This window comes from Drosophila eugracilis, unplaced genomic scaffold, assembly GCF_018153835.1.
Source record: "Drosophila eugracilis isolate 14026-0451.02 unplaced genomic scaffold, ASM1815383v1 contig_90, whole genome shotgun sequence".
NCBI classification, from domain to species: domain Eukaryota; kingdom Metazoa; phylum Arthropoda; class Insecta; order Diptera; family Drosophilidae; genus Drosophila; species Drosophila eugracilis.
Genome location: NW_024573812.1, coordinates 3,460,123 through 3,483,151, shown reverse-complemented (window position 1 = coordinate 3,483,151; position 23,029 = coordinate 3,460,123). Strand labels below are relative to the sequence as shown.

Below are 23,029 nucleotides of genomic sequence, written 5' to 3'. Positions count from 1 at the left end.
AAAACAATGTTTTTAATTTTTCTTGATTTTATTGATTATAATAGTCACTTTCTTAAACATAACTTTTTCTTATTGGCTTAAAGAGAACATAAACAGAAAATGTATAATTACGTCTAAGCCTCTCATGGTCTAACTCTTGTTCTCACTCTTTTCCACCTTTCCGCCGGACAACATGTGCTGAATCTCAATTATCGTCTTGCCCTTGGTTTCCGGAACAAAGAATAGCGAGTACAAGAAGGCGAGTACTGCGATCACGGTGAAGATCCAGAACGTAGGTCCCGGACCGATTGAGCTCTTGAGGATTGGAAAGAGCAACGTGACCATGAAGGCCGACAACCAGTTGCTGGTACCGGCAATCGATCCCGCCACACTCTTGACATCTTCGGAGAAGAGCTCTGCCATCACCAGCCACGGTACCGGTCCAAAGCCGATTGAGAAGAAAACTATGAAGATGCAGATACTGCTGATTGGCAGCCACCCATAGTCGTCCATCGAACCTGGATTGCTTTCACTTAGCTGGAAGTAGACTCCCATCAGTGCAGTGGTCACGGCCATAAGAATGCCGGAGATTAGTAGCAAGATTCGTCGACCAGCCTTATCGATAATGGTTACGGCCACCAATGTACTGGTAACCTGTGTAAATCCAATGATAAGGGTAGCATCGCTGCCGCTCAAACCAGAGCCAGTGTCCTCGAAAATTGAGGTAGAGTAGAAGAGGATAGCGTTGATTCCTGTCCACTGTTGGAACACCTGTAGGAGCACAGCGATTCCAAGACCTTTCAAAACAATGGGGCGTCGGAGGGCTGACAAAATGTTGACCTATAATTTACAAATATAATAGCTCTTTAGGTACATATGCGTTTTAAATAAGCAGGTAAGTGAGGTATAATTATAATCCTATAATTATTATCCTAGCCAAATCAAAATATTTATAAGCAACGATACTATCTATTTCATATATGTACTCAAACAGATCTATTCTGACCAGAAACGTCATTTTATTACTCGACACACTGAAACTGTTAAAACAACCCAAAGCTGTAATCGCCCTATTTGGTTAGCCCTAAGCAATAAAAAATAAGATAATAGTTTTAAAATTATAATAATTATTAATTAATAATAATTTATAATTTAAATTAAAGACTCCAATTTGAAAAACAAATTTAAAGTAGTTTCTTCAATGATATTAATATTTAATGCTTCGACTTAGATTGACTAGGAATTATTACTTAAATATCTACGTACCTGGGGCAAATCATTCTGCTTTTGGGACTCCTCCAGGATCTCTTTTAGCTCATCATCGATATCGGCATCCTTGCCGCGCAGCCATTGCAAAGCCTTTGCAGCATCATCGTTACGGCCCTTCATGGCCAAGTAAACGGGGGACTCTGGCATGAAAAAGTGCACGACGGCGAAGATCAAGGGCAGGATAGCGCACAGGATATTGATGGTGAGCAGCGGCAGAAAGGCCCCCACCAAATACCCATAAAACACCCCCGACACAATTAGCAACTGGAAGAAGGCGCCAATGGTGCCCCTCAACGCCGTTGTAGAAATCTCCGTACAATACATGGGAGCAGTGACACAGAAGGCGCCGCCACACGCGCCCAGGATGAATCTGCCAAAGTACAGCATGGTCACGTTATTTGCAAATAGCATCAGCACCCAGCCAACCATATAGGGTGGGATTAAAGCCAACATAGTGGGTCTCCTGCCGATCCAATCGATTGCGAAGCCAATGGGAATGCAGATGACCGTAGCGCCCAGGGTCAAAAGCGAAGATACCCATCCAAATTGACTACTACTTATGGGAAATCCATAGTCCGAGTTAACGGATATCATATTCTCCACCGGCGAGGACCAACCAATGGAGGCTCCCATACAGAGAGCTCCAAAGCTGGCCGACAAGCCCGCAATATATTGCGGTAATACGGATCCCTTGGACATGATGATGGTTGCTTTGGGTGTACTTTTACTAGGTGCTCTCTTCTCGATCGCTGGGAATGAACTGAAATCGCCACGCGACCGTTATTTCGCTGGAAAAATCGCTTTCCATGCGATAACTAAAGCAGCGACGTTGGCCGAGAAGTCAAGCACTGCAAGTCATAGCCGTAAATCAGTTCCCAATAGTTTCCCCCACACCAGGTGATAGATGATAGGAGGCACAGCGTCATTGAAAGCGCCCAAAATCAGTTGAAAGCCGAAGCAGCTAATTAAACGCCCGCCTCCGACAACAACACATGTCGTTATACGAGCAATCAAGTGCTTCTATAACAATTCCCAGATTATGCCCTGCGGTTAAGTATGCCCACTAGCCCTTCGGATTGGAATTGGTTTTGATTCGGGTCAGTCGAAGTGGTCCAGGGACTTCCCTCTGACATAGAAAAAATCCGCAATAACTGCTTCATCATCTTTATTTTGTGAGAATAACTCGAATGGCTTTAGAGAATTAATCGAATTACAACTGGTGAGTAGCTATGTTTGTTATTTTATATATTAACAACTTTTAATTTATTTAAAAATAGTTTGTGAAACGCACTAAAAAGTAGATAAACAGGATGGGATACTACTAGTACTATGAAGTAAATGAAATAAATCTGACTATGAAAATGTAAAGGCCTGTTTGAAAATCAAGTTATAAGACCCATGTTAACATGATCTATTATTAATTGTTTTATACAGTTAAGCAACAAAATACAAGCTAAATTATCTTGCTTATACATTTACTTAAGCATTTGTTTTAGCATTCTATATTAATTTTCTATGAGGTGCTAAAACCTGAGCTAATGTGTCATATTCCTCTAATCATGTTGTGTCCAGTGAAATATTTAATCTTTATTACTAAACAAGTGTCCTTATGGGTGATATTTGAGAATTTTATGAGAATTTGAAGATTCCATTGGTAATCAATTATATGTATGTAATTATCCAAATAGTTTTTTTGAACTTTGAGAACAACGAAAACAAAACAAATAAAAATTGCTTTGGTATTTAATCCCAATAATCAATATGCTTAAAACAACATGAACAAATCTCATCCCATTTAAGAGTACCCTATCTTCGGCTTGATTAAGTCATACATTTCCGGTATTTTTTATTTACGGCACAATTGGTTCGACGCTGCCGTGTGAAAAGCAGATAATAGCGGAGGCAGACGCTACGGAATAATTGAATGAGCGTAAATCGCGAAGAGTGCATCTAATCTTTGTCGCAACCAACATCGCATCACATCACGCCGAAAACACATGTAGAAAAATCCCATATTGAATTGATCCCGATTGGACCCCAAAGTGTGACAAAATCGCCGAATACCTGTAGAATGTTTAACCGTGGCACAGTCAAATCGCAACGGTCACCTGGCGGTCAAGCGGCGCTATCGGTTATCAGTGAACCGCCTATTGATGGCCCGTGGAATAAAATTGAGGACTCCTATGATAGGGCGGACAGGGGATTGAGAGTGGGAGTGGAGCGCAGGCATGGCCGCAGATAAGCGATTACCGGGTAATAATATTCGACAGAATAACCCATTTTCAAGTAGCCCTCTCTCCTTGTGGGTCCCACTTGGAACCATGTCAATGCTCATGTAATGGCCTTATCAAGCCAACCCATACTAAGTGCTCTTGGCCTGCAATTGAATTGTTTTTGCCAGATAATGGACATGGGACACCGAATGAATTTTGAAGTATCCCCTGGAGCTGCATCATAGTTATTTCCTGATGATTTACAGTGGTAAACACTTATCAGAATTCGAGTGTTGTTCGGTTAAATACAAGTCTTTATTACGTTGTTACAGAACAGTTAGTCACATCCATCCGGAGCATCGGTTGTTTGCTTGCCCCCGGTTATATAACGTGGGATTATCTGGAGTAGTGGTAATGAATCATCTACTTCTTCTTTCCCTCTGCTTCCTCCATGGCCCTCATCATTTTGGCGTCGTGCTGGGCGTGGTGCTCCCTTATGGCCCGTTGTAGCTCTTCGTGATGGCTCTTGCTTTCCGGGGGATAGAGTTCCCGCTTCTTCTTGGTTACCCATTCTTCAAAATATTCCGGTTGGTTGAATAGATGGAACAGCGTCACCGGAAAGGCCATATACATGCCCATTTTGGCGACCTCCAGCACCCAAGTTCCCATGTCGTGTTTTCTTTGCTTAAAAGTTGAAATAAAACTTAATTTACGTAGAATATTTTCTAAAAACAATCAACAAAAAACAGCTGTTTACGTATATGCCAGTGTTGCCTAGCGTTTGATATTGAGCGTGATCTGTGTTGAATAATTTTACTCGTATTTTGGGACAGAAGTTCGAAAGACGTTTTTGGGACACTTCAATTTAATAAATTTTTTTTGGAAAAAGAGCCTTGTGAACAAAGAATTTTATTACTTTTCTAAGGCAACTACTAAATAATAGCTCCTTTCACATCGGAATTGCGCAACAAAATACATACACTTAACAATGCTATCGCAAGTACTTGAAAAATATAATTCAATTACTTTATTAGTATAATCTTTCATCAACCCCCCACAAAGCTGGTCATTTTATGATACCTTTAAACCATACAATTCAAAAACCGATTACTTTCCAATTATATATTATTATATATGTATCTTTATAATTTTTTGAGGCATGCATTTAAAATGTAAAATCTTAAGCTAAACTATTAGAACGCGGTCGAGTTAAAACGAGGGAACGTGTCAAACCAAAAACATTTTTTCAAGGAAGCAAACTTTTTCTTTAACATTTTGATGAGAGATGATTTTTTAAAACCGTACAACGGTTTTAACGTTAGATTATGAAAATACCTTAAGGCGATAAGTTCGATTTAAAGCTAGAGGGCTGTTTCGCCCGGATACTCCTCGGGAGAAGTAATTAGCAGCTTTTTGGTACGAGAGTGCTCCTCCTGAAGGTTTTCTATGTTCTCCTTGTTATCCGCATCAAGGTCAGGAATTAGAGTTGACTTTAAAGGCGTGCCCGCCGATCGCTTTCTGCCGTTGCTATTGCCAAAGGGTGAGGCCAAATTAGGTTCATTCCCGTCCAGGCAATATAGGAGACTGGGACTCAAATCGGATTCGTCCAAATCGTCGATGTCCTGCGTAGTGCTGGCTCCTCCAAAATCATCCGATCGACTGGCAAACGATAAATCCGCCGGACTGGCGGTAAGCACGCTGCGCGTTAACAAATATTCCCTAAGGATTAATAGAAATGTCAAAACCATTGTTATGCTGGTGTGTGATCTGAACTCACTTGAAATCACTAGATAAGGCATTCGAGGGCTTTGAGTCTTCGTTGCTGGTACTGCTGCTGGTTGTCCGTTGTCTGGAGTTTAATACGGCAAAGCTTTGCTGCTGCCTTAGGATATCTGCATATCCTCCTAGCGAAGTGGCATCCTCGCTGTGCAGCGAAGGCGGCTCCCGTTGCTTGGTGGGTGTGCAACCAATCGAATCCTGCTCTTCTTGCTCGGCAAAGCTCAGGTTCAGCTGTTTATCTCCATTACCAGCCAATGCTGTTAGCAACATAACGGGTTTTCGTGAACGTGGAGTCATAATAGATTCCTAAAATAGGGTAAACAAAGTTGTCATAAATGTAAGTAGGGATTACTCAATTTCAATGAGAACATAGTATTTAGCTTGACATTAAAAATACATTTTCAAGGGCAACATTTTTTAAGTGTTGATTATGATTTTAGTTATCATGTAAACAATCAATTAAAAAAGTTAATGGGTTTTCGTCGCACCTGCATCGCCTTGGGCATACGTTGAGTAGACTTTGTTATAGGCGACATCGAACGCCGGCCCATATGGAGAGCTGGTGTGCTCGTGATGAGATCCATGTTGCGGTAGACGCTGCTCTGTAGGATCTGTTGATAACCCAGGGCCATTGCGGGCAGTTCATTCGAGCTGCCATTGTTTTCCGACAGCGTATCATCACCCTCCTCATCTACTTCCCTACGATGTTCGTCGTCATCATCGCTGTCATCCACATCCTCAAGCAGTGGGGTATCCGCGGCCAAGGGGCAGTGCTTTCCTTCTTCGCCACTAGGACGCCGCCTAAGAGTTGCCGAAACACTACGCACGAGCCGTTTGGTCGTTTCGGGTGTACTGAACGGGAATCTAAGATTACCCATGCTGACGCCCTTCATCAATTTGCGGGTTATCGACCTGCCCATATGGCTACTGCTTGCTGCCATTGTGCAGCGGCCCTCCACAATGGGCGTTAATACACCATCGTCCTCTTCATCTACGTCTACCTGCGGTAGGATACTCGAGAGATTAGGCTCTGACTTGTAACGCGACGATTGCTGGACGGGCGTGGAGGGATTCGAGTACTCTTCGATCTCCAGCAGCCGGTGCTCGTCCCAGGCCACACTCTTCTTGTCGATTAACTGCTTTGCAACTGCTGACATAATCTTCAAAGGCGTTACACAGCAATCTGCATCGATCTCATCTAAGTCTTGGCCAGCGACAGAAGCGCATCCGCCAGAAGGTGAATCCTTTGACTGTTGGCGGCTAACTGGAGCAGAAATGCTACCGCTAGCCGCACAACTGGAGCTGCTGTCAGAGGAAGAGGACTCAATCTTAAGGGACACGGATGACATGGATTTCTGAAGCTGATGCCGGGGGTTAGTGGCCAGGGTGACGCTGGTGATGGTCGATGAGGTGGGTGTTGGTGGAGTGGGACTTTGAAAAAGGACACGCATCTTCGGCGGTTTCACATGCGACATGTTGGGCGTCTGGCGATGACCATACAAACAATGAGAACACATGCGGTTAGTTAAAAAAAAAAAAATGACAGTATGCGTAACAAAAAACCAGGACTTACCTCGGGCCCTCCAGCCAAATGAAAACTGGGTGGTACTCTTTTCGGAGTGCGCGACATAAGACTTTTGTGGAAAATGTGCTTTTTAATAGAATCACCAAGGGACTTTGCACTTCGAGTGGCTTCATTATTCTTCAGCCTATTCATTACCACCAGCTGCAACGGTGTTCCTGATCAAATGAAAAAATATATAGTTAAATATCCAAGTGTGCGGTTTAAAAAAATGTATTATAAAAGCAAGGGAACTTAAACAGTCATTACAAATCTCTTACTTTATGTAGTTTTAAAAATATTGAAAACAATTATAGGGTTCTGTAACCAATTACCAATCGATTTTATAATAACCAGAAGTATTTAAATCATAAGACCCAGCATTGGAAATATTAAAAGCTTTTCTGTAAATATAAATTAATTTACCCTGCCCATTTTGCTTGTTGAACTGTTTGATCAGTCGCCGTTTCTTAGAGGACTCCGGCATGCTCTGGATATGGGCATAAAGCTGGGCCAGTTCTGTGTCTGTGTTGTTTGTATTGGTTGCCGCTGCGGTGGCAGCCCGGTCTACGAAAGTGTACACCGTGTTGACCGTCGAGATGTCCGAGATGGACTCGTCGAGTGTTTGTTCCGGTGACATTGTTTTCTTTCGTTTGCGCTCGAGAAAGTACGCCCGGATATCAGTGGACAGCTTTCCAGGCACCTCAAAGATGTCTAAGCCACGAACTATCATATAGGTCACGATGCTGGCCATCTTCTTGGCCTGGTAGTGTAGCACCTCGGGCGGCAGTTGCCGAGGACAGATCAAATGCGGAGTGAAAAGAGTGGCTAAGTTTTCAGCACTCATCTTGTTGCTCTTCTCGTGCTTGGCCACGGCATGCAACATTTCTATTATGTGCTGAAGAAGGTCGCGATGCTCTTCAGGAAGAAGCAGGAGCAGCAGCTGCACAGAGTTGAGAAGGTGCTGCTGACGCTCAGCAGAGGCCACCACCTGACCATTGAGTGCTTGGCAGAGCGGTGCTATCTGGAGATGTGCGGGATAGTGGGCATCTGTGAGCAAGGGTTCCGGTAGCTCAGAAAGAAATCCTTTGAACACGGTAGCGCAATCATGCGCTGAGAAACCGGCAAGCTCTAAATTCAGTGGCTTGTCGTGCTGGATGTGCATACGCAGTTCGTTTTGCCGAGACACTGCCCCAGTCTTACGGAATAGGCCCTCCTGTGTGAGATCTCCAAGGGTAAATTAATATAAAGTTCTTCATTTGGGTTTTTCTAAACTTACTTTTATCCAGCATGAGAAACTCCTTAAGTTCTTGCAGATGCATCAAAAATCCCGGATCAATTTGCTGTTGCAGTGTCTCCGTCGGACTATTACCCACGGACTTACTGCCTGAGCCAGAGCTGGCGGCACAGGATGTAGCGACTGCTCCATGCCCCAGGCGATGCTTCTTTGACAGACGGTTCCACTTCTTCAGCTTTCCTTTGTCCTCGTAAACGATCTCGTGGCAGGGAAGATCAAATCTATTTATGAGAATTCTTAGTTGAGTTCGGTATTGCCATATATCTCTCTTACTCGTCTGTATTCAGCTCCAATTCGAAGGATAAGTGCATGCGCACAAGGGACTTGTACTTTTCGTAATTGCATCGGCGCATGCGCCCAGCTAGATCGCGATCTCTGAAATCATTTAGGTTCGCATGGTCCGTGTCCATCATGGTTTCCGTCAAATCTGACCGTGAGTACGTCGAAAGTATCGGGTAAACACTGTGTATGTCCACGAGAAATCACAACAACAACAATAACGACTGCCAGCGGATGTGGGAAAAACAACAACAACGTCGGAAAGGACAATGACAAGTTTGATTTGATAATCCGAAGGCTACTTCTTTCACTTCCGCCCGTAATGATTTTATTTTTAGAAATGTTTTTTGTCGCAGACCTATTGCGAGATCACATAATTCTGAATTTATCACATTAACATCGAATTTTAACTGCTGAAAATTGAAAATTGAGACGCTACCGAACCAGTGTGACCGCGGCTAGAGCGCCAAATTATGACCTCTTGATGGAATAAATGAATGAGCTGATCTGGTAGTCCATAACTAAAGACTAGTTTTAACTTCTTATACGTATAGAGGTTTAAATACCCTTTAAAAGTTGTATTACTTTAAGAAATTAGGTTCCCATTGCAAACCACCTGTGCTTAAATTTTAAAGAAGCAACATTCTGTATGGCGTTGCCGGATCGTATAGGATTTGGGACAAAATAAAATAAAATTTTAGTGCTCTTTTTAATAACAATAACATAAGTTTCCGTGTTGTTATATTTGATACTAGCTAATCAAACACAGAATTAAATCAATGGAAAATATGCGATGGTTCTCTCATGTCGAAAATCAGCTGATCTATGATATTATGAAAAGTGTAACCAGAGTTATGATTTATAAGCCGCAACAAAGCATTTTATTTCTCTAAACCAGTGTGACCGCCGAAAAGTACATTATTGTCTCGCGCTTTTTACAATAAATATATAAGATTGTATTAAAATGGTTATAATTATGCGTGTTACTCCGCCAGAACATGGCTTGCTGTATACGGCCAACAATATCAAGCTTAAACTGGGTGAAAAAGTGGTGGGCGAGGGGACAATTTATATTTCCCAAAAGTGAGTTCTATAAAGCTTTGCCGGTGTCTGCAATTGTTTGTATCACGGCAAACTTTTTAAATTCGTAATTTTTTTGATTTTAGTACATTATCCTGGCAGCCAACCGACCTGCCAGAGGGCATATCCATCGAATGGAAGCAGGTAAGCCTGCACGGTATCTCCTCGAATCCGAGAAAGTGTATCTACTTCATGCTGGACCACAAAGTGGAGTGGAATGGGGTGTATGGAGATTCTCAGCAGCCAGCGGTTAATGGCCAAAATGGCGGTGGATCAGAGGCGGAGGTAGACGAGGGAAATGGAAGCGATGAGCACGAGGCGGACGACAATTTTGAGGATGCTGTAGATGAGCAGTTCGAGGAGGTCACAGAGTGCTGGTTGTTACCTGACGACATTCACACCGTAGACACTATGTACAGCGCCATGACCACTTGCCAGGCACTACATCCGGATTCAGCGGACAGTGATTCCGAGGACAGCGATCCTATGCAGGACGCCGGTGGTTTGGATGACGAGGCAATGGAGGAGGAAGACGACCTGACGCTGGGACGCAATGGTGTTCAGAGTCTCAGCCTTGAAGACGACGACGAGCGTTTTGAAGACGCTGATGAATAAAGCATCACCTATTTATATACCGATATCCCTTTTTTACCAGACTAGGTGTACGAATTGTAAGGATATATATGTATTGAATTAGATTTTGAAGTAATAAATAAAAACGCTATAAGCGGAACTAAAGCTAAGGGCTTTCCTTGGTGTTTTCCTTATTTCGAGCAATTTCAGCCTCCAAATCCTGTTCGCTGACGGGCTGTGACAGCTGTGAATTAGGAATTGTTATTATCAATATTTTCTGCGGCTTAAATAACTTACAGCTTTGGCCACATCCACCAAGAGAATTGCCTGCCGAAAGGCGTCACCATTAGAGGGCACTTTGTCGTAGTTCCAGTAGGTAAATTCTTCGAAAGCTCCAGTAAGACGCAACTGTCGGTCGGAAGATTCGCTTATGGGTTTGCTTGTTTCTTGGAGAACTAAACCCCTAAATCCTGCGGGTACTTTTAGCTGCTCTCCCATCAATGGGTATCCCCGCAAAGCATTCGTTAGAATTCCACTGCCAAAGTCGGTTGCTTCTTTTGTGTAGTTGTTGAAATATTGCTCGACATTTGCTTCGCCATCGCCATCTATTTTTGCCGGCAAGTAGTGTAGATCCAAATGTTTGCTCTTGGCTAGGTTTTTGCTATTAAAATCCAAAGTGATAGACATTGTTTGATAATTATAAAATAAAAGGTAAACAGAACGGTGGGTAAACAGAAACGCCGCCAAAATGTTGTTATCAAGCAGGGTTGTGGCTAAACGTCTATCGATTTTGTCAAAATAAAGACAATCATCGATTGCCAAAGAAAACAAACAAAAATAAATTTTATACAGAAAAAAGTAATGTAACAGATACTCAATCCTAAAATAATAGATTCTTGTATTATAATAATTTATTAATTCAATTAATTCAAATCCAAATATCAATGGTTGGGAGAAAATGGCAAACCCTGTCGACAGTACCGAACAATTATCGATATTTTGTCGAAATCTAAACGATGGTCCACCACTAGTAAAAATGGCGTTCGAAGTTGTAGTTAATTTTTTAAGAGAATCCGTAAAACAATAGCGCGTGAGGCCGCGACAGAATAATTCGCGCATTTTCAACCGTTCCGTGGACGTGAAAACGTGTGGGCGTGCGTTGTTCTTAAAGATTTTGGCGGATTGCTAACGAACTGGAGCTAAAGAATTGTGCCTCCGTTGGTTATTATTGCAAATTTTAGTACAACTCACATTCGAGCACACACAACGATATCAAAAGAAATACGAGTGCGAGTAAATAGTGAGGCACCCATACTGGAGCATTGACTAAATTAAAGTTAATTAAACGCCTAGTGGTATTTCATTTAATGCAATTTGTGAAATAATAGAGTGACAGAGGGAGAGACAGATCGATCCCCTGCTCCCACTCTCCCTTGCAGCATGCGTGAGTTACGTCTGTGTGTGCGTGCGTGAGAGAGTGAGCGAGACATGTGCGTGTGAGGTGCAGCAGCATCAAATAACAACAACATAAGCAAAACACTTTCGGGTGAGTTTTTCGTGAATATTTTGCCTACCTGCAAGATTTCTTACCTACACCTTCGCTTTTGGGCTGGGTTTTTGCACTTGGGGGAAAATACATACATTATCTCGCCCGAACCTACTAGTAATACCCATTTCTATTTGTTATCTTTGATTGCAGCTTGTAAAAAAGAAATAACAAATCGGTGTTATTATTTATATATACAAATATATCTATGTGCGTGTGCCATGACACACAGCCACAAACACAATAAATACAACAATTGCAACCGTCAAGGCTACCGCAAAAGCAGCAGTAACAAAACCAACAACTGCAGTTACCTTCGGCAATGAAATTACCTCTCACCGCCCTCACCTGCTCCTATTCCTTCTCTGCTTCCTCTCCTTCTCCTTCTACTTCTGCTTCTTCTTCGGTCTCCGTTCGCCACTTCAACAATAATAACAAACATGCCCGCGAAGTATAAATAATCAATATACAAAATAAATCCATTTATTTTTATACAAACCAAACAATATAAATTAAAAGTCGGAAATTATGAATAAATTGGATTACCCACGTCGCAATGGTACACACAAAGTTCGAATAACGAGTAAGTCGGCTGCCATAAACAACTCTAAATCCTACTAATATATTAACTTTTTTACAGTATTGTGTGCAAGAAATTTGGCTCGCAAGGATTTATTTCGTGAGTATTATTGTTTTTTGTTTTTCTGAAACATTTTTTTGGGGTATGTTAGAACAATCATTGTAAGCGAAAAATTTCGAAATAATCTTTCTAAATTGGAGAGGAAACACATATAATTGGCTTTTTTTTTACTAAAATCGCTATGATAGAATCTTATACCTATTATTAGTGACCGAAAATTGTAATTGTATGAATTCACTTTAACTTTTGCCAAACTTTTAAAAAAATATGATCATATAACCAGTAAATATAGGCATAAGTACTTAATTTTCTTGATTACGTTTGATATTTTGGGATTTTGTTCACCTGACAGGGGTTAATTGCTTGACTCACTTTTGGTTAGTTACGAGGAATTTCATGTAGTTCGATTGTTTGGAATTTTTTAGTTTAGTTTTCTTTTAAAGACCATCAATTAGGCACCTGTTTAGACGTCGAATCAAAACACACATTGCGATAAATTAAAGTTTTGTTTTATTTGCGGCGCTTGTGGCGTTGTTGCTTCTTCTTTTTCTTAGCATTTATCTATGCATATGAGGTATCGCTAAATTTAGCACTTCCTTTTGTCTACTTTCATTTTTATACAAATTGCGGAAAAGGGGCGGGCCCCAACACCCCCCTTTTCGGCACTCCGCACTCATCAAGTCAAGTGGGTGAGTGTGAGTGGTGCCATATCTGAGCTCTTTTTCCATATTTTGTTTAGATATAACAAAAGTGATTATTACTAATTTGCTTTCATTGCGGCTCACTCGTTCGCCCACAAACACAATCGCATTCGGCATAATTTTTCTTTCCCTGTATTTGTGATTTATTATTATATTTTTTTTCCACTTCTTGTCCATTTTTTTACACTTCGCTGCACTTAAATCACGCGCCACGCATTGCCCAATGTACTGCCCTAAAAAAATAAAATACTAGCTATACGATATGTGATGTGATGTACTATATCCGCGAGATTCCAATGGGGGGATCTTTGGGTTTCCAAAAATGGTTCTTTGGCCGCTGGTGTCACTTCCATATTGAATGGCATATTAATGCTAATGTCTGAATTCCATGACTGACTATAGAATATGGCATAGTTATTTATTATTTGCTTTTCCGCCACAAAAATAGTTTCTTCCTTAAATTTTATCGATTCATTTTCGATTAGATTTGATTTGTACCCACCGTCGCGAACCGTCATCAATGGGAAAATCCAAGCTTGGATTTTTGGTTATATTTGCGACGTTATAAATAGATCGGTTAGACAATAAATTATACAATCGTGACTAATGAACGATGTGAAATGTGTTTTTCTTATATCTTGTTAAAAAAAAAAACTTAGACATAGTAATCTTTGGAGTTTCCTTTCATAATTAACGATATACAATACACTCAAAAGAGAATTCAGTGCAGCCGGATATAGACGAAACAATGATATCTTTCTTATTAAATCGTCGTGTTTTTGGAGCTTACAAGGTTTCTGCTGTTTTAATGCGGGATTATGGAAGCTTATCGGAAGTAAAGAAGATTCAAAATGTCTTGCAAGCAGCTAATAACATTGGAAACGCTAAGAGAGTAACCATTTTCAGTACTTCTAACATAAAAGATGTGAGCCAAGCAAAATATATTAATGTTAAGGATTTACTAATGACAGAGCAGGGAAGAATTGTGCTAGAAAACTATAAATTTAAAAATATTAAAAAATTCCCTACGAAGCCACTACCATCCACTAAAAAGTTTCCCATCAAAGAAAATGCTGGCAAAGGAATAGATCCATATGAAAAAAAAGAACAGGAAGCTAAGATACTTGAGAGGCTAAAAAACATCGCTAAAGAAAAGGTCAATCCAATTGAGGAAAAAATAGAAGAGCTTAAAAATGATAACAGATTACAGGTTACAGATAACTTGATAGCCAAAGCTTTTGATGTCCACTTTATTATCAAAAAGCAGAGCAAGCATGCTGATCCTGAAGGCTCTATGACTCTACAAGCGAAAGATTCAACATCAGCTCCTCCACCACCCCCTAAAGGATCACCGCCACCCCCAACTGGAAGCTCTCCTCCACCTAAAAGTGGTTCTTCTCCTCCAAAGGGTGGCCCTCCTCCACCAAAGGGTGGCTCTCCTCCACAAAAGGGTGGCTCTCCTCCACCAAAGGGTGGATCGCCACCACCCAAGGAGCCTCCGAAAGGTCCACCGCCTGGAACACCGCCACCTCAGACGAAGACAACTTTTGGACCACTTGCTGATGCTGATCGTATCTTTACCAATTTGTATGGACGTCACGATTGGCGTTTGAAGGCGGCTATGAAGCGTGGTGACTGGTACAAGACCAAGGAGATCTTGGGAAAAGGCGATATTTGGATATTAAACGAGATCAAAACGTCCGGATTGCGTGGTCGCGGTGGAGCAGCATTTCCCAGTGGACTTAAGTGGTCATTCATGCTTAAACCGCCTGATGGTAGGCCCAAATTTCTGGTGGTCAACGCGGACGAGGGCGAGCCAGGCACTTGTAAGGATCGAGAAATAATGCGTCACGATCCGCACAAGCTGATAGAGGGTTGTCTCATCGCCGGAAGAGCAATGGGTGCCAACACTGGATTTGTATACATTCGTGGAGAGTTTTACAACGAGGCTTGTAATCTTCAATATGCTATTATAGAAGCATACAAGGCTGGTTATCTCGGAAAGAATGCGTGCGGTTCCGGATATGATTTTGATCTGTATGTGCATCGAGGAGCAGGGGCCTATGTTTGTGGTGAGGAAACCTCCCTAATCGAATCCTTGGAGGGCAAGGCTGGTAAGCCGCGAAACAAACCTCCTTTTCCAGCGGATATTGGGGTCTTCGGTTGTCCGTCGACGGTGGCCAATGTGGAAACGGTTGCTGTGGCTCCAGCGATTTGCCGGCGTGGTGGCAAGTGGTTTGCCAGTTTTGGACGTACACGAAACTCCGGCACCAAATTGTTTAACATCTGTGGACACGTTTGCAACCCGTGCACGGTAGAAGAGGAAATGTCTATTCCTACAAGGGAATTAATTGAACGCCATGCTGGCGGAGTGATCGGTGGTTGGGACAACCTTTTGGGCATAATTCCGGGTGGCTCCTCAACTCCTGTAATTACCAAAGAAGATGCTGACTGTTCAATCCATGACTATGATGGGATGATACAAGCGCGTTCATCCATGGGAACTGGTGCCTTAATAGTGATGAACAAGGATGCGGATATTATCAAGGCCATTGCCCGCCTCTCAGCATTCTACAAGCACGAGAGCTGCGGTCAATGCACGCCGTGCCGCGAGGGTCTACACTGGATAAATATGATAATGCAAAGATTTGTGACAGGAAACGCTCAGATTGGGGAGATCGATATGTTGTGGGAGCTGACCAAGCAGGTTGAGGGCCATACCATTTGTGCCCTCGGTGATGGTGCTGCCTGGCCTCCCCAAGGACTCATCCGTCATTTCCGTCCGATAATCGAAGAGAGAATTAGAAAGCGGGATGCTGATCAGCAAGCTGCAGCTGATGCCGTAGCCGCTGAACGCTTCCCTTGTCAACCTGTGCCTCCTTGTCCAGAATAAAGCGTGCCAACTGCAGCAGCAATTCAACTCTTTTTGTGTCCAATTCCAACAGCAGTGGCATGTGGCTGGCTTCAAGCTCCGCTGACTACCGGCTTCCGTCCGAGTGAAAGTGCAGCCAGACGTTAACTTCCTCGCCTTGTCGACTGGGCCACGAAATTGTGCCACGTAGCGTTAAGGGGTTGAACATATAGTCATGTTAGCCCAAAAGCCGGCGGCGAGTCTGTTGGCCGCCAATCCCGGTGCCTTCTTCATACTTCTTTCTCACTTTTCATGCAGCTCAGCCGTGAAGAGAGTGAGGAACTGTGGCTTATAGACTTGGATGTTGGGTTATGCAACAAGGCGGGTTTATTGGATGAACATATTTTATAATATACCAGGAATAGGTGTTTAGTATTAGTATTCATAATCTTCAAGTTTTAATAACAATTCTTTGAGACATTTAAATATTCGCCAGAGTTGATATTCTATTGTAGTTATTTATTTAATTATATTGTGTATATAAATCGAAATAATTATGGGCAGTTTCTGATTTAAAAATGGTAAATGTTTTTCAGTTTTTTGTGTTCTCTGTAAATCAAATGCTACTAAAGAAAACTTCGTTGAATTGCATTGCAGAGGAAGCTTGAATACATATCTTTAAAACACACCTTTTACTTCCATATAGAGTGTTCTTTAGAGTTTCTGCTGTCTACCTACCTTCATTCTTTCCCACTGCTCTTCTTTCGATGTTCTCTCTTGCATAAAATCAATCAACAGCTGCCCGGCGACGACAGCAAAGACGTAGCAATGTGGCCTACTCGAATTACCTGGCTAAGTCAAACGGGTTGATGGTATCCTCACCAGCTGATAGAAGGCCTGTTTACGCTCTTGCTATGTTTGTGGCCAAGTAGCCATAGCCATGACAACAACGTCAGCCTTGAGATAACGATTCACGACAAATGGATATACATAGATACAAATATGGGAGTGCGAAAAAACCTATTTGTGATATCTACCGGGTTATGAGTCAGAGGCTGTCAGACTGGGAGGGACTGGTTGAGTCTGGTCGAGTCGGGTCCGCATAAATCATCGGCCCCGGCTCGATATAGTTCTTAATTGTTTAATTCAGCCGGAATGCCGTGCGCTTAATTTGTCAAGATTCTAGGCATTATCGGCGGTCGCCTAAGACGATAAGCCTAAGCGATGCGGCAGCGGGTGTTCCTATTTTAGTTTGATAACGCAGATTGGCAGATAGATTCCATTCCTTCATTGCCATACATGTGTTTCCATATCTCTCTCTCTCTTTCTTTGACTAATGACACTTGACCGCAATGCTGGCCGCGATGAAAATATATTTATTGAAGCATTGTTTAGATTTAATTGGCCTTTCTTGCCTTTACGCTAAAAACAAAAGAGTTTAGTGGAGCGACCAAATGAAAAGTTCCCCCTTTGATTGTCAGCCGGATTCTTAATATAGAAAAACTATTTCTACACAATATTATATATGGGACACTGTTCTAAACAGAACGAAACCATTTTTCTGATATGCATATTTGATGAATTCAATGGTACTGAAATTCAGATAGCTATATTTATTTTTGTGTTTATATGCACATAATTTAAATGCGACTTAAGTCTTCTCATCCATATGGATTAAAAGGCGGTGTAGTGGGAATCTGTGGCATTGATCCTGGGCCTGGGTTCCAGCCCCTGTGGCGTCTCTCGTCAAAGGGGAAAGGATCTCCTGTAGCCAGGGTCACGAAAAGGAACAGGGCCAGAAGTCCCAGCAGGTGAATCCAGACAGAAGGCATTGCTATTTCGTTTGTGGTGATGTTTCAGAAAATCACTGCGCTTATATAGGCCTCACTTAACTAGGGGCTTCACAGACTCTGGGAGATAAGCTAAAATCGAATAGGGAACTCACACTTGGGGGGAATTTATTCTTAAGGATTATTAATCAAGATCTCTTCGGTTGATCTCCTCCAACGAAGAAAATATGATTGTGGGTGTTGGAGTTGGAGCTTCGGTGTATTTCTGAGGCACTTGCAAGCAGTCAGGCTTAATCTGCAAACGTTGGGCGAAGCCAGGATGCCGATGGCTATATCCTTCAGTAGTTAAATAAAATTGCGGCATCATCAGCAGCAACGAAATTACAATATACACAAAGCTATCCATGACGGATTCAAACTAATCAAGTTACGATATTCATGTTGCTTTAAATAGTTTTATTTTGTAATAACTATAATGGTCTATATATCTAATTTAACACTCAATCTGCAATTTTCGCTGATAAATAGAACCATTTTCCCAATTGAATGGGAGCCACGCCAACGGTTTCTATAATAAAGATAATGCAATTATCTATTGTATTCGTAATCACATTGTTGACAATAGAGGGTGTATGTTTATACTTATTATATATTATTATTTATGATCGATTTCAATAAATTTTATTTATATTTTTGCAGGTCTACCCGATCCCTTTGCTAAGGTTCAGGTGGATGGAACTGGACAGGTGTACTCGACGGAGATAAGCAAATCCTCTCTGGATCCCAAATGGAATGCACACTACGATTTGTTTCTGGGCATTGGAGATGCCATAACGATAACCGTGTGGAACCAGCGCAAGATACACAAAGGCAGCGGATTTTTGGGATGTGTGAGAATACCTGCTTTCAACATACAGAGCCTCAAAGGGGCTGGGTGTAAGTGATTCATATATCTGATAAATGGCTTAAATTTTAAATTCATTTTATATATCCTGCAGTTCAACGTTTGGATCTGGGAAAACTATCGCCTGATGACGATGAGCTGGTGCGAGGTCAGATCATCATTTCTTTGCTGTCAAAGGATGGACCCAGTAGTGGCAACCCACTGGCTATTGTGGGACCAAGTGGAGATGTCCGAGGACCGTCGGAAGATGATTCATCGGAGGATAGTTTGCCCGAAGGTTGGGAGGAGCGCCGTACTGACAATGGACGGATCTACTATGTGAACCATGCGACCAAGTCGACACAGTGGGACAAACCTAGGCACCCAGTGGGAGTTGGAGGCAGTCAGACAACCTCACCACAACAACGCCACAATACACACAACGGCAACAGCGGCGATCGACCAGCGCCAGCTGGACCAACACGCTCCACAACCTGCACGAATTTGATGAATAACGGTCACCGCAGTCGAGACTTGGCCGTGACAGCTTCAGACGAACGTAGGCACTCCACGGAGATTCTGTCCACCGTCGGCAAGGAGAACACCAGCCCCACTACGCCCGTTTCGGCAACTGCAACGCCAGGCAAGAAGACCGCATCGAACTTATCATCGTCGGGAGTTCGCACTTTGGAGCAGCGACCGACGAACGAACAGGCGACGCCCACTAGTAGTAGTACAACATCGGCATCGGTTCGCTTGCACAACAACGACAATCATGTAAAAACGCCAAAGCACCAAACGAATGGCCATGCTCCTCCAGAGGCCACGCCCACATCGCCTACGGGTCAGCAGAACTATGTAAATGGGAATGCTCAGAATGGAAGTTCAGGAAACGGAGGCCAAGCGGCACAGCCTCAAAGTGCTAGTAACGGATGGACGCAGGAAGATACCGCTACGACGACTTCGGGTTCGACTACAACCACTCCTCCCAGACACAGTCAGAGTCCGCCAACCCCAAATACATCGCCACCAGCTTCTGTAACCCCCTCTGCAAATGGAAATGTACACAGTCCAAATGCGAACAGCACACCAACTGCTAGTGTAAGCGGTGGAGGGAGCAGATCCTATACAGCAGCAACTCCCGCACAACGTTCCCAGCGTCGCAGTTCGCGGCAACAGGGTGAGGAGTCATCAACAAGACGACGCTCTTCCCGAGGAACTAGAAGCGGAGGCAACTCGGGTGGCGGAGGAGGATCTGGGCAGCGGTACGCTTCGGCAGCCATCGCCGCTGCCAATCTGGCAGCTCGTCCTTTTTTGGATCTGCCGCCAGGCTATGAAATGCGGACCACGCAGCAAGGCCAGGTGTACTTCTATCACATACCGACGGGCGTTTCAACTTGGCATGATCCTCGGATACCCCGTGATTTCGACACCCAGCATTTGACGCTGGATGCGATCGGACCATTGCCAAGTGGCTGGGAACAGCGAAAGACGGCCTCGGGAAGGGTTTACTTTGTGGACCACAACAACCGAACCACACAGTTCACGGATCCCCGACTAAGTGGTAGCATTTTGCAGATGATTCGACGGGGTGCCGTGCCACCAGCCGCTGCAAATGCAGGTACACCTGCTCCGCCAGCAGCTGCTCCTGCCACTGCCACCCCATCGGCAGCAGTTCCAGCCCAGGCAACACCAGCAAACAACGCAACTACAACGACGCCCACAACTACAACAAACCCGCCCCACCGCATTGTTCCGGATTTGCCGCAAGGATTGCTCGAGGGTGCAGACCTCCTGCCCAAATACCGACGAGATTTGGTGGGCAAGCTGAGAGCTCTGCGCACCGAGCTGCAAACGATGCAACCGCAATCCGGACACTGCCGTTTAGAGGTGTCACGCAACGAGATTTTCGAGGAGAGCTATAGACTGATTATGAAAATGCGGGCCAAGGATATGCGTAAGCGGTTGATGGTTAAATTTAAGGGCGAGGAGGGACTTGACTACGGCGGCGTGGCGCGCGAGTGGTTACATCTTCTCTCCCGCGAGATGCTTAACCCGCAGTACGGCTTATTTCAGTACAGCCGGGATGACCACTACACGTTGCAGATCAATCCGGACTCTGGAGTAAATCCCGATCACCTGTCCTATTTTCATTTCGTTGGACGCACACTAGGCATTGCCGTGTTCCACGGTCATTGTCTTGATGGTGGGTTTACCACACCCTTCTACAAGCAGCTGCTGAACAAACCGATTACGCTTGGCGATATTGAGGGCGTGGACCCGGACCTGCATCGCAGCCTCACCTGGATGCTGTAATATTATAACTTGTACGCTTCTTCATACATTATTTACCCTATATTTGTATTTTAGGGAGAGCAACATTAGCGGCATCATCGAATCCACTTTTAGTGTGGAGAACAATAGCTTTGGTGCTCTGGTGGTGCATGAATTAAAGCCTGGAGGTGCCTCCATTCCTGTGACGGAGGAGAACAAACGGGAATATGTTAAGCTCTATGTGAACTACCGTTTTATGCGTGGCATTGAACAACAGTTTTTGGCTTTGCAGAAAGGTTTGTAGTTGCCATTAGCTTTGTATTAAGAATAGTCTTAAATAATGCAAATTTTGCAGGATTTTGTGAGCTTATACCCAGTCATCTTTTAAGACCGTTTGATGAGCGCGAACTGGAATTGGTCATTGGCGGCATCTCCCGCATCGATGTTAACGACTGGCGGAACAATACGAGACTGAAGCACTGTACGAACGAAACGACGCAGGTGTTGTGGTTCTGGCAGGTGTGTACCCTAATCTTAAATGGTTTTGAGATTTTGAAGTTATTTGTGAGCTGTAATCGGTCAACTTATTGACTCACTTTTGTTATGTTTCCCTGTAGGTGGTGGAGTCTTATAGCTCTGAGATGAGAGCCCGCCTGCTGCAGTTTGTGACGGGATCGTCGCGAGTGCCTCTGCAAGGATTCCGAGCGTTGCAAGGCTCCACGGGAGCGGTGGGACCACGACTGTTTACCATTCACCTGACTGCCGACGTACCGACACAAAACCTGCCCAAGGCGCACACCTGCTTTAACCGGATCGATTTGCCGCCCTATGAGACATACCAACTGCTCTGTGACAAGCTGACGCAGGCCGTTGAGGAGACCTGTGGTTTTGCCGTTGAGTAGGATCCAAGAAATGGAGCGACACTGTGACCCTCACCCGATCCACGCATATGCATATACATAGACACCTTTAAATACATATAAAACACATTATAAAGAAACATATATCAAGGCGATTTGAAATCAAAATTGTATTGACCCTGGTCAAGATGATAAGTTTTTATTTTTATTTGTTTGTTGATGAACTGCTCCCCGCAGCGCTGTTTAATCTTGTGTGCTGCGCATTTTGCAGTTAAAAATTTAATTATTTAGCGAGTATGTACTGACTTATCGTATACATAGTTACCAAGTGCATATATATATATGAATATATACACTTTCACATCCCCAACAGACATATACATATACATATATATATATATATATCCTGGCCTTTGTTTGTTTACGTCGTGGCGCGTGTTATAAATTGTAGTTTAAAATATTACGAAACCAATTATACATACAATTATACAAGATTATACATATATCATAGTTGATAATTAGGCATAACAAAATTTTTAATTGTAGGCATTGGACCGGCAATTTTTTCGTGCTTTTGTTTAATTTAGGACATTTTTGATGTTTATTAATTACATTTTGTACATTTATAAAAACGAATCGAACTCACTGCTAAGTTTTTAATTATTGTTTAAATCGTCCTTAAACACACACATACATCAACACACTCATCGACACATCCGCTTGCATATTTTATAAGTATGTGAGAGTAAGGATTGACTACCCAAAAAAGATAATGAAAATAAGAGAGCAAAACAAAACACTTGAAAAATTACTCAATTATTAAATTAGTTATTTTTTAAATAAATGCAAATTATTTAAATTACATTCTTTGTTAATTTTATTTTTTATTTATATTGCCACATCGCCAAAATCAAAACATTTATGAAACAAACTCTATATACACGTACATCTTTAATACATATTTACATCAGTTTTTAATGAAAACGAATTGGACAAATTTTTTAGAAGGTGATATTAGTAAAAATTTTATCTGACTTTAATTAAACCGAAACAATTGGTAGATATTTAAGAACCTTACCCAACCTCCCATTCCCAAAATCCAACCGTAACCCAAAAATGTAGTGCATATGTGAGATCTACTGGTTTTTTATTAAGAACAAGGATTCAACCCTTGAATTTAATAGAAGATAGACTTAACCCTCCCAAAACACAACACAAATCGATCGTTAACTCTTTAGCTTTAGCGAGATCTAGGAATCAAATGACTAAGGATTCTAAGGCAGTTGTCCTACGCACATTGATAGGGACTCTGCTCCATTAACCAAAAGGGATTAAAAATAAATGAGCCTTAAAATAGAGTTGTTTTATTAATCTGGTGGTATAATTGGGTTTCCTGGACTTTAAAATCTTTAAAGGGCCTACGAAAAATAATATTAATAATTTACAAAAAAGAA

General features: G+C 42.6%; 9 protein-coding genes across 9 annotated transcripts; 3 read left to right on the top strand and 6 right to left on the bottom strand.

Annotated features, from left to right (window-relative positions):
- Nucleotides 1-9: 9 nt before the first annotated feature.
- Nucleotides 10-2,027, bottom strand: LOC108113356 (facilitated trehalose transporter Tret1). The gene is made up of 2 exons (XM_017223921.1): nt 1,246-2,027; nt 10-819 (listed from the first exon to the last, which is right to left on the bottom strand). Exons 1-2 carry the CDS (start codon nt 1,945-1,947, stop codon nt 130-132), a joined length of 1,392 nt encoding a protein of 463 aa, XP_017079410.1. The 5' UTR covers nt 1,948-2,027; the 3' UTR covers nt 10-129.
- Nucleotides 2,028-3,757: 1,730 nt separating this feature from the next.
- Nucleotides 3,758-4,255, bottom strand: LOC108112301 (protein PET100 homolog, mitochondrial). The gene has a single exon (XM_017222127.2). The coding sequence runs from the start codon at nt 4,128-4,130 to the stop codon at nt 3,885-3,887; it is 246 nt and encodes an 81-aa protein (XP_017077616.1). The 5' UTR covers nt 4,131-4,255; the 3' UTR covers nt 3,758-3,884.
- A 313-nt stretch (nt 4,256-4,568) lies between these two features.
- On the bottom strand, nt 4,569-9,035 carry LOC108113124. Its single transcript, XM_017223627.1, has 7 exons — nt 8,372-9,035; nt 8,081-8,319; nt 7,228-8,028; nt 6,814-6,980; nt 5,729-6,724; nt 5,239-5,546; nt 4,569-5,180 (listed from the first exon to the last, which is right to left on the bottom strand). The coding sequence occupies exons 1-7, from the start codon at nt 8,509-8,511 to the stop codon at nt 4,823-4,825; spliced, it is 3,009 nt and encodes a 1,002-aa protein (XP_017079116.1). The 5' UTR covers nt 8,512-9,035; the 3' UTR covers nt 4,569-4,822.
- Nucleotides 9,036-9,255: 220 nt separating this feature from the next.
- Nucleotides 9,256-10,200, top strand: LOC108113125 (methylosome subunit pICln). The gene is made up of 2 exons (XM_017223628.1): nt 9,256-9,460; nt 9,544-10,200. The coding sequence occupies exons 1-2, from the start codon at nt 9,342-9,344 to the stop codon at nt 10,070-10,072; spliced, it is 648 nt and encodes a 215-aa protein (XP_017079117.1). The 5' UTR covers nt 9,256-9,341; the 3' UTR covers nt 10,073-10,200.
- LOC108113127 lies at nt 10,121-10,797 on the bottom strand. Its single transcript, XM_017223629.1, has 2 exons — nt 10,328-10,797; nt 10,121-10,274 (listed from the first exon to the last, which is right to left on the bottom strand). Exons 1-2 carry the CDS (start codon nt 10,715-10,717, stop codon nt 10,197-10,199), a joined length of 468 nt encoding a protein of 155 aa, XP_017079118.1. The 5' UTR covers nt 10,718-10,797; the 3' UTR covers nt 10,121-10,196.
- Nucleotides 10,798-11,068: 271 nt separating this feature from the next.
- Nucleotides 11,069-22,220, top strand: LOC108112879 (E3 ubiquitin-protein ligase Smurf1). The gene is made up of 8 exons (XM_017223224.2): nt 11,069-11,576; nt 11,730-12,159; nt 12,217-12,255; nt 18,258-18,494; nt 18,557-20,753; nt 20,812-21,011; nt 21,071-21,234; nt 21,333-22,220. Exons 2-8 carry the CDS (start codon nt 12,105-12,107, stop codon nt 21,615-21,617), a joined length of 3,177 nt encoding a protein of 1,058 aa, XP_017078713.1. The 5' UTR covers nt 11,069-11,576; nt 11,730-12,104; the 3' UTR covers nt 21,618-22,220.
- On the top strand, nt 13,211-15,826 carry LOC108112881 (NADH dehydrogenase [ubiquinone] flavoprotein 1, mitochondrial). Its single transcript, XM_017223226.2, has one exon. It carries the CDS (start codon nt 13,666-13,668, stop codon nt 15,808-15,810), a length of 2,145 nt encoding a protein of 714 aa, XP_017078715.2. The 5' UTR covers nt 13,211-13,665; the 3' UTR covers nt 15,811-15,826.
- On the bottom strand, nt 17,362-17,628 carry LOC108112882. The gene has a single exon (XM_017223227.2). The coding sequence runs from the start codon at nt 17,598-17,600 to the stop codon at nt 17,430-17,432; it is 171 nt and encodes a 56-aa protein (XP_017078716.1). The 5' UTR covers nt 17,601-17,628; the 3' UTR covers nt 17,362-17,429.
- Nucleotides 17,723-17,964, bottom strand: LOC108112069. The gene has a single exon (XM_017221818.1). The coding sequence runs from the start codon at nt 17,962-17,964 to the stop codon at nt 17,743-17,745; it is 222 nt and encodes a 73-aa protein (XP_017077307.1). The 3' UTR covers nt 17,723-17,742.
- Nucleotides 22,221-23,029: the final 809 nt, after the last annotated feature.